This window comes from Ochotona princeps, chromosome 10 (assembly GCF_030435755.1).
Source record: "Ochotona princeps isolate mOchPri1 chromosome 10, mOchPri1.hap1, whole genome shotgun sequence".
Classification (NCBI taxonomy): Eukaryota; Metazoa; Chordata; class Mammalia; order Lagomorpha; family Ochotonidae; genus Ochotona; species Ochotona princeps.
This window is the reverse complement of record NC_080841.1, coordinates 14,567,082-14,576,391: the sequence shown is the minus strand read 5'-3', so window position 1 is coordinate 14,576,391 and position 9,310 is coordinate 14,567,082. Positions and strand designations below refer to the sequence as shown.

The 9,310-nt window shown below is 59.5% G+C and overlaps 1 protein-coding gene across 1 annotated transcript; it reads left to right on the top strand.

Annotated features, from left to right (window-relative positions):
• The first annotated feature begins 428 nt into the window (after positions 1–428).
• On the top strand, positions 429–9,083 carry FMOD (fibromodulin). The gene is made up of 3 exons (XM_004578744.2): positions 429–738; positions 2,958–3,954; positions 7,525–9,083. Exons 2-3 carry the CDS (start codon positions 2,967–2,969, stop codon positions 7,674–7,676), a joined length of 1,140 nt encoding a protein of 379 aa, XP_004578801.1. The 5' UTR covers positions 429–738; positions 2,958–2,966; the 3' UTR covers positions 7,677–9,083.
• Positions 9,084–9,310: the final 227 nt, after the last annotated feature.

Genomic DNA, 9,310 nt, shown 5'->3' with positions numbered 1-9,310 from the left:
ATCAAAGCTCTGTCATAGCTCCAGCCTGACCTACCCGCCCTCTGCACTGAGATGGCCATGGCAGGAGGTGCTGTGGCCACCTTCAGGGTCAGGTGCCTCTCACATGTAAAGTCTCACCTTCCTCACCACAGCCCGACAAAGTGCTACCAGCCTCAAGTGTTGGCCGCTGGTTCGTTTCCCTGCTTTCCACGTGGTTGTGTTCCAACCTCAGGAAAAGGAGCAGTTTGGGAGCCCATGTCTCCAGCGCGGTACACTCCTCCCGCCAATCCAAGCCCCGCCTACAGGGAGCAGTGGAGCCAGGGAGGGCGACACCAGCCTGCTGGGGGATTGGGAGATGGGGGCCCTCCCCAGGAGCTTGCCCTACCCTATCCCCGTCAGCCCCAGTGGGTTTAATGAGAAACCCAGGCACTTCATACTCCAGGGCGCCTTCAAGTCCTTGGAAGGTAAGCGAGTGGAAAGAGGGTGGCTTTCCAGCGCGGGGCAGAGGGGTGGACCCGGGGCCTTGCGCGCGGGGCAGGGCGAGCTCCGCCCCTGCCGCCACCGCAGGAGCCGGCCTGGGCTCTCCGCGCCCCTCGCTCCGGCTCCCTGATTAGGAATTTGGGGGCGGGCCCTGGCCTGGCACTGCAGCGCACACTCTCAGTAGGCGCTTGCTGCCGCTCGCGCTCCTCTCCCCCACGTTCTTCAGCCCAAGCAGGCCAGACGCAGGGACGTGGGCACTTTTCCTGGGCTCAGCTCGAGGTAAGTGTAGGCGTTTTAACTTGGGGTGCCAAGTCAAGGCGATGAACTGGGGCTGGGGAGAGGACTGAGCAATTCCACCTTCCTTCTCCCAGATGTGGATCACCCCACCCTGACAGGGACGCTGGAGAGAGGCAGGGGCTGCTGGAAGCCAGGGGTCTTGCATAGTACATGTCGTCTGTGGTTTTGGGGGAAACGGAGAGCTCCAGTTCTCAGGCACAACAAAGTGGAGGTTCCCATGCCCTGGAAGTCTCCATATTCGTCAACCCCTTGAAGATCTGGGGTATTTGGGAGCACCCCAACTTGGGGTGCAGCCTCTTTGTGGTGGGGGATGTGGTACCTAAGTGCTGCCACATGTGGTGTATGTGTGCTGTTGGGGTGCCAGGGGAGAATAAGAGTGTCAGATCCAAGTGGGGTTCAGTCCAGGTTTGACATCCTATGCACTAACCAAAGGCAGAGGCTCTGCTGTCTGAAGTGGACAAGCAAGAGAAAGGCAACAGGTTCTCCCCAACTTGACGCTCCCCTCCCCCCAGCAACTCAGAGTGTCCATCCTAGAAGCTTCCTTCAGAGGTTGAACACAGGTGGATCCGGGCATGGTAGGAAACCACGCAAGATTAGCCAACTCCGAAGCAGCACTGCTAAGAGATCGAGTGGGCAGGCACGACCCCCCCAAAAAAAATCCCTCCCAGGAGCCACGACTCTAAGGGGAGTGCACAGAGCCTGGAAAGCTGTTCTGTTAGGAAGACGGTGATCCCGTATGGAAAAAAGGAGGAACTGGAGACAGAGGCCCCCTGTGCCAGCCCTCCAGGCAGCCACCTTGGTCCTGTGGCAGCCCAGGCTGTTCATGGAAAAATGCACCCTTGGCAGTGGGCCGCTCCATCCATCTTCTGGCCACAGCCGGGCAGCAGCCAGCGTGTCCAGGCAGTGGGCAGTTGAGTCTGTTGCTCAAAAAAAAAAATCACACTGGGGCTCTTTGTCTGAGGCCTGAGACCGCCTGAGGATGAGCCAGGGGGCCTGCTGACTTTTCTGCAGCCCAGTGACTGGTGGCCTGGAGCAGGCTTGGGGAGCTGCTTGGAGGAGCCAGGCATGGTGGCCAGAAGGTCGCAGGCAGCCACCAGGGCCCTTCCTATCAGCAGACAGTACTGGATGTTGGCTGTTCTTAGACTGCTTTCTGTCACTTGGCTAACAGCATTGCAGGGGATATATGGAACCCAAGGTGACTCTGGAAGGTGAGGCCATGCAGTGCCCTGGCTGTCGGTCATCGGGTGGGGTGTCGGACTCAATGTCACCCCATCCCCTCACCCTCCACCCTTCTCAACTGACACCAGCTCCCCAGCTTGCTCCCCTCACCTGTCCTAGCCTCATCACCCAGGCACCAGGAGCCCAGAACCCCATCCAAGACTGCTTTTCTTTGGGTACCCACGACAAGCTCCAATGACTGTCTCCCCACGACAAGCTCCAATGACTGTCTCCTCCATCATTCTGTGTGTGCCCCTCATGCCCCTTGGCCCTGGGTCCCCAGCACGCTCACGCCTCACCAAGCTTGGCAGGAAAGAAGAAAGCCGACCAACTCCACCCCCTTGCCCTGGGCCACCTCCAGTGCCAGGCCGCTCCTTGGAGACCATCTGTCTCTCCATGAGGCCTCTTTCATGTGGCCTCTCCAGGCACAGCCTGGACACTGCTGGCTGGAGAGCCTCGTCCCCTGCAGCACACCCCACGATGGCCCCCGTGGGACCACACTGCTCTCTAAACACCTGGGGCCAGAAACCTACAGCCTGGTCTTCCCCCTTGGATGTGTAAGCCACTTTTAGAAGCTTGTTTGAGACAGGAAGGAAGAGTTATTTACCTGGAGTGTTCAAACCTGACTGTGCATCTTAGCCCAAAGAGCCCGTCTCTGCTACTCCCTGTACGTACACACACACACACACACAATGACTGCTCCTTCATGGAGCTACAGGTTGTGTAGCACCCACCTCTAACTGCAGTAGCACCCACTCAGGGCCGCTCTTGACCTCTGTCCCACCCTTGTAGCTGTGATCCCACTGGACTGGGCATGCAGCTGGGGGGTGGGGTGGGGCCACAGTCGGCCCCGGGAAGGAGTGTGAGGCTTCAGCGTTTGATGCTAAAGCTGGACTGCCCAGCTCGACACCCTGCCTGGCCTGCCTCACTGCCTCCCGCCGTCTCACTCAGGCTTGCTCTGTCTGGTCTGTATCTTTCCACAGACACACAGGATGCAGTGGGCGTTGCTGCTCCTGCTGGTGGGGCTCTGCTCCCTGTCACAGGCCCAGTATGATGATGACGACTCTCACTGGTGGTTCCACTACCTCCGCAACCAGCAGCGGAACACCTACTACGACCCCTATGACCCTTACCCGTACGAGCCCTACGAGCCCTACCCCTATGGGGTGGAGGAGGGCCCTGCCTATGCCTACGGCGGCTCCCCATCCCCCCCTGAGCCCCGCGACTGCCCCCAGGAGTGTGACTGCCCCCCCAACTTCCCCACCGCCATGTACTGTGACAACCGCAACCTCAAATACCTACCCTTCGTGCCATCCCGCATGAAGTACGTCTACTTCCAGAACAACCAGATCACTGCCATCCAGGAGGGCGTCTTCGACAACGCCACAGGGCTGCTGTGGATCGCGCTCCACGGCAACCAAATCACCAGCGACAAGGTGGGCCGCAGGGTCTTCTCCAAGCTGAGGCACCTGGAACGGCTGTACCTGGACCACAACAACCTGACCCGCGTGCCGGGCCCACTGCCCAGGTCCCTGCGGGAGCTCCACCTGAACCACAACCAGATCACACGCGTGCCCAACAGTGCCCTGGAAGGGCTCGAGAACCTCACCGCGCTCTACCTGCAGCACAATGACATCCAGGAGGTGGGCAGCTCCATGCGGGGCCTCCGCTCGCTCATCCTGCTCGACCTAAGCTACAACCACCTCCGCCGGGTGCCCGATGGGCTGCCCTCGGCCCTCGAGCAGCTCTACCTGGAGCACAACAATGTCTACACCATGCCCGACAGCTACTTCCGGGGCTCGCCCAAGCTGCTCTACGTGAGGCTGTCCCACAACAGCCTCACCAATGGTGGCTTGGCCTCCAACACCTTCAACTCCAGCAGCCTGCTGGAGCTCGACCTGTCCTACAATCAGCTGCAGAAGATCCCCCCGGTCAGCACCAACCTGGAGAACCTCTACCTGCAAGGCAACAGAATCAACGGTGAGAGCTTGGAGCAGGGCAGTGGATGGCTGTGGCCATGGCTCTGGGCCTTGTAAGCACCTGTGCCAGATGGTCATGCCAGGAGAGGGTGGTGGGATGTGGGTTGGGACCCAGGAAGGCTTCCCAGGAGGGGCCGACTCCCAGCCAGGGCCTTGAGAGAGGAGTGGGCATGGGCTGGCTGAGTGTAGGGCAAAGCCACTGGCAGACACTTCTCAGGTCACCTGCAGGGACAGCCAGGAAATGCATGTGCCTAGAGACAGCGAGAGATGACTCTGGAGAGGGCGGGGAGGGTGGGGAAGGAGTCCCCCAGGAAGGTGGATTTCAGTTTGACGTCCAGGTCTGCCTTGTGAGGTGCCTGTCCTTAGCCACAAACCCTCAAGAGGGTGTGGCTCCAGGTGTCCACTCCACCTGGCCCTGCAACCTGGCCATGTGCTTTGTTGCTTTTCTGACTTTAAACATCAGCGCTGGTGGACAAGCGCTCGAAGGGGGTGGTGGTCGGAGCCCCTGGGGGCAGGGCAGAGGCCAGCCAGCCAGAGCCTGATGGCCACAAAGCCTTGGGGGAGGAGTGCATGGATCACTGGGCTTTCCCCCCTTCCCCACTCTCCACCTGCTCCTATCCTAGAAGCTGTCCAAAGGAACCTGGTGGGCAGGCTGAGCTCCTGGCTCAGCAGTCTCGCCGTTAGCCTCTTGTTATCAAAACAGTCTCATCCTGCCCAAGGGCCTCGGAGGACATCTACTTCACCACCGGCAGGTCCCTGGCCAGCCTTCACCTGCCAGCCCCTCCTGGCTACTCACTCTTCTCCCTGGGGTTGAGGCCTCATTTGTGGCCCATGCAGAACACTGGACCAAGGCTGAGGCTGGTCCTCCGGTTACAGATGAGGTGTGGAGCATGCTACTTATGAGCTGACCAGGTCCTGTGGGCAGCCCTGGACACGATTGTGGGGTGGGCAGTGCAGAGGTGTCTGCTTGGTCCATTGGTTTGAAGTGTGGGATACCGTCATGTATGATCTAAATCTGTCTTTATTGAAAGCTTCCCTTTTGGGGCAGAGGGAGGGTGGGACTTTCTCTAAAATGTCAGTCTCCATCCCACTGGGCGGTCCACTCACCTGGCCCCCCTCTGTGTTGGATCCCAGGAGGCTTCAATGCTGGGTGCCTAGGTAGGTATCGGAAGAAGTGGGTCCCTGCGCAGGGACGGAGAGGTTGCCTCGGAGCATCCATCACCTCTCTGCCTGCACACAGAACCACACCGGCTGCTCCCGTACCAGGTGGTGGCTGGAAGTGTTCCAGAGTGGGACCAGTCAAAGAAGTTCTCCATTCTGCAGGCAACCTCAATTTGCCAGTGCCTGGTGCAGGCCAAGCCCAATGGCCACTCACTGTCATCGTGTCTCTTGTAGCCTCCTCTCAGGCTCCTGGTCGGGGGCCTAACACACAAGTACAAAGGCTGTCCTTGTTAGCCATCACACTGAGCTGTGTGCTCATTGCCAAGTGCAGTTTTGCTGGTGATGCTTGCATTGCCAAGGTGGGGAGACAGCGACACGGAGAGGAGGGAGGCGTCTTTCCAGGTCGCCCAAACCGAGTCGCCAAGAACCCTGAGCTTCAGCTTCCAGGACCCAGAGCCAGGTTCCTTGGGATAAGCAAGAGGAGGGCAGTGCTGTGCTACCCTGAGCAAAGGGGACCCCTTGGGGGCAGGACGGTGCTGGGGGAAATAGAAGCAGAGAAGGCCCGGGACTCCAGGACCTGCAGGGGGATAAGGCTGGGTCCCTCCCGCCATCTGCTTCCCTCCCTCCACCGTCAGCATGTCTCTAAGAGTTTCCAGTTAGCAACTGCCAGGGAACACAGCACCGAATGTTGCCGGGAAGCTTTGGGATCCAGGGCGACAGGGTGGGCCGGCCAGCAGCTAGGAAAGGCTGCGTCAGTGGTGCATCTGGGCTGCACACGCCTCCACAGCACCGCCCACCTCATGGGCCTGGGCTGCGCTTGCTCTGGCCTGGGTGTCCAGCTCCCCACAAGTATGCCTTATATTTGTGTACACCCGGCCGCGAGCCAGAGTGTCTGCAGGCTGAGGCCTCCGGGTGTGTGTGCGGGAGTGTCTCTCAGTAGGCCTCTTGCTTAGTCCCAGACAGGGCTGGAGGTGATGAGAAGCTGGGCCACTCCATTTCCTCTCCCCTCCAACAGCCCCCGCCTGCCTACCAAGAAGCCACCGAATGGTTCCGGGACCCAGGAAGGCAGTCAGGCTGGTTCTAGAAGGTCTCTGCGGTCCCGGAGTTGGGTCACTCCCTGGCCCTGGGGTTTTGGTCTCACATCTGCATGTGCAAGTCGGTTGACTCTAGCCTTACCCTTGGCTGGGTCAGTCTGTTTTTTATCTGCTTGAGCTGACACATCCAAAGCTGCCCATATGGACAGGTTGCCCGGCCACTGTCCACTTGGAGCAGATACTGAAGGCCAAGGACCACACGTTCACAGAACACTCAGCTCGTCAGTAGCCTACACCCTCATGACCTCGCAGTAGGAGCCCCCACCTCGGTCATGGCTAAGACAAGACCCAGTAAAGCCGTGCTCTGCTTCCCTGCCCGGCAGCACCAGGATGCGCACAGCTGGCTGACCCCCCACCTCACGGGGAGCAACGGCTCCACTCCCCACCGTGGCAGGGGTGGAGGGAGCCCGGCCTGGGTTCCCATTGCTGGGGGCGCAGGAACCTGGTCCTGCCATCCACACTCGGGGTGACTCCACCCCCACCCTCTTTGCACTAGACGGCAAGGCGTGGTACATGTCAGATGTGGCCATGACTTTTGTGGTCCCCGCTGGCATTTTAACCGAGTTCTGGGTTTTTCCTTTCAAGCGGCTGACCCAGGCGACCAGCAACAGAGGTGGTTAAAAGAGCAGCCAGAGGGACAGCAAGTTAGTTTCACAAAGGACAGGCTGGGTGAAGAGGCAGAAGAGCCAGGCAGATCTGCTCTGCCTGGGAGGAGTGTGTGGTTTGGGGGCAAGTCTTCCCACAGGGGGCTTCTCTTGAGATCTGAGAGAGAGAGTTTGAGAGATGCAACCTGGAATGCTGCAGGTGCAGCAGGATCACAGTTGAGGAGTTCGGTTCTGGTCCTCTCTCATCTCGAGGCCTTGTATGCTCCCCTGGCCATGCCCGACGACACGGAGGCCCTTGTCACTAGGCCCAGGCTTGCTCTCTCTAATTTTCTGCCTGCAAAGTGGCAGGAGTCTTCCTGTGTTAAGCTGCTCCACTGCCCGGGCTTCCCACCATGGAGCCCTCCCTTTCCAAAAGCCGTCACTCTAGCTGGCCCTTGGCTGCCCTCTGCTGCTCACCGACAGGAAAGCAACCAACCCTGGCAGGGAGGACACTTTGGGACATTCCTTGGGCCCCCAAGGACAGGTGGGGGCAGGAGGCCCAGCTGCTGCAGTGGGCGCATCCCTTCTCTTCCCCAGTAGTGTGCCTGGGTGACTCCAGTCCACCCCCAAGCCTGCAGGTTGTCTTCATGGCTCAGAAGTCTTTATGGAGGATCCTTTCCAGGTTATTTTCCATGTGGCTGAGTTCCCGCCCCGCCCCTCTTGTCCCCTCAGAGTTCTCCATCAGCAGCTTCTGCACCGTGGTGGATGTCATGAACTTCTCCAAGCTGCAGGTGCTGCGCCTGGATGGCAACGAAATCAATCGCAGTGCCATGCCGGCCGACGCACCCCTCTGCCTGCGCCTGGCCAGCCTCATCGAGATCTGAGCAGTCCCTGGTCCAGGGCGCCGGGTGGAGCCCCTCCCTTGCTGTCCCCACTGCATTTTGGCTTGATGGCTTGGTTTGGCTTTTGCTGGGAGGGCTGGGATGCAACCTGCGATGGACCACGGTCCTCAGCTCCCCCTCTTGTCTCCTCCCTGATCTGGGGTCAGGCCTTCTGCAGAGGACGTGGGCAGGAGGCAGCAGAAGTGCCAGCCCTGTAGGAGCCTCCACATCACTCCAAGGAGCTGATGCTGTGGAGCATCACAATTGCTGCCATGACTCCCTGCTGCCTCCCATCCAGGCACCCAGCCCCTGCTCCTCCCAGGATACCACTGTCCACTCCCACCTTCCCTGCACCCCAGCCTTCCTGCACCACCCCCAAGACCTACCCAGCCACCTGTGGAGGGAAGCCACCCCTTTGGTCTGAGCTCCATAACGGTAGTGAGAGTCACATGTTGACAGCCTCCAGCCGTAAATCAGCAGCATCAAGCAGCGTCCACCAGGGCCCAATGCCAAATGAGACGGCCAGCCCCGGGCTTGGATAAGTGGGTAGGGGTGCATGCCAGCAGCCAGGCAGCTTGGGGGAAGGGCGGCTTCCCGAGGGAAGGGGATGGCCCAAGCCCATCAGGGCAGACACCCCGAGAAGCAGCCCCTACAAGCAGGCTCATTCTTGTCTGGCACTCCCTTCTCTCCCCACGGCACCTGCCGGGGATTGGCCATCAAGGGTGGGGGCCACACAATCTCCAAAGCATGCAAAGGCCTGATGGGGGAGACGGGCTCTGCCAGCCACCCTGCCTGCTGGCCACAGGGGATCTCCAGGAACCGATGGTTCCAAGACCTGAGTGGAAGTCGCAGCCCCAACTGCAGATGCTGCCCGGGATCCAGAAAGGCCGGGCCAGGCAGCCGCACCTGCCTGCGCTGGTCATGAGCTCTCTGCTTTTTCATCTCTGAGCCACACTCTCCCCACAGAAAGTACCTGTTGCTGTATAGCTTGGCTGGGGGTGCTGTGACTTGCTTCCCATTTCTTAATCATAACGTGGCCTGGGGCTTAATCCACCTGCTCTTTGGAGGTACCATTGGGGTGCAGCCAGCTGAGATCTGCGGCCATGGACCGGCTGAGCTTAGGCCCTGCCCACACACCACTGTTCATCCCTGATGCTGGCCATGCCTGGGGGAGGGGAGAGGAGGGAGGCCTTGGACTACGTTCTCAGCTCCAGATCCCAAAACTAACAAAGCCAAACCAGCTTGTTTCAACACAGGGGCTCAGTGCGAGGGGGCAGAACTGCCCCTGCCCAGGGTCCTCAGGGATCATTTGCATGTGAACGCCCTGTGCCTGTACAGAGGAGCCTGGCCACAGGAGAAGCTTGTGCGGTGGCTGACCCGACCAATAAAGTTACTTTACCGCTGCACCTACGAGTTTGGCGTCATTTCAGGCAGCTGGGATACAGGGTATGGGCTTTCATCTGTGTGCAGTTAGTCGAGCTAGGAAGATTTCTTTTTAAGCCAGTTCAAAGCTTTGCTCAGCAAACCTTATGATCTGGACATTTTCCTTTGCGTCTAACTTCAGTCCTTGTATCTGCTCATTTCCTTCCGTTTGTTCCCTCCAAAAAGGCGGAGGTTTTCCACAATTATCCTAGCAT

Coding starts and splice junctions, on each gene's coding strand:
- FMOD (XM_004578744.2), top strand. CDS start 2,967: ATGCAGTGGGCGTTGCTGCTCCTGCTGGTGGGGCTCTGCTCCCTGTCA. Junction 3,955..7,524: donor GCAAGGCAACAGAATCAACG/GTGAGAGCTTGG, acceptor TTGTCCCCTCAG/AGTTCTCCATCAGCAGCTTC.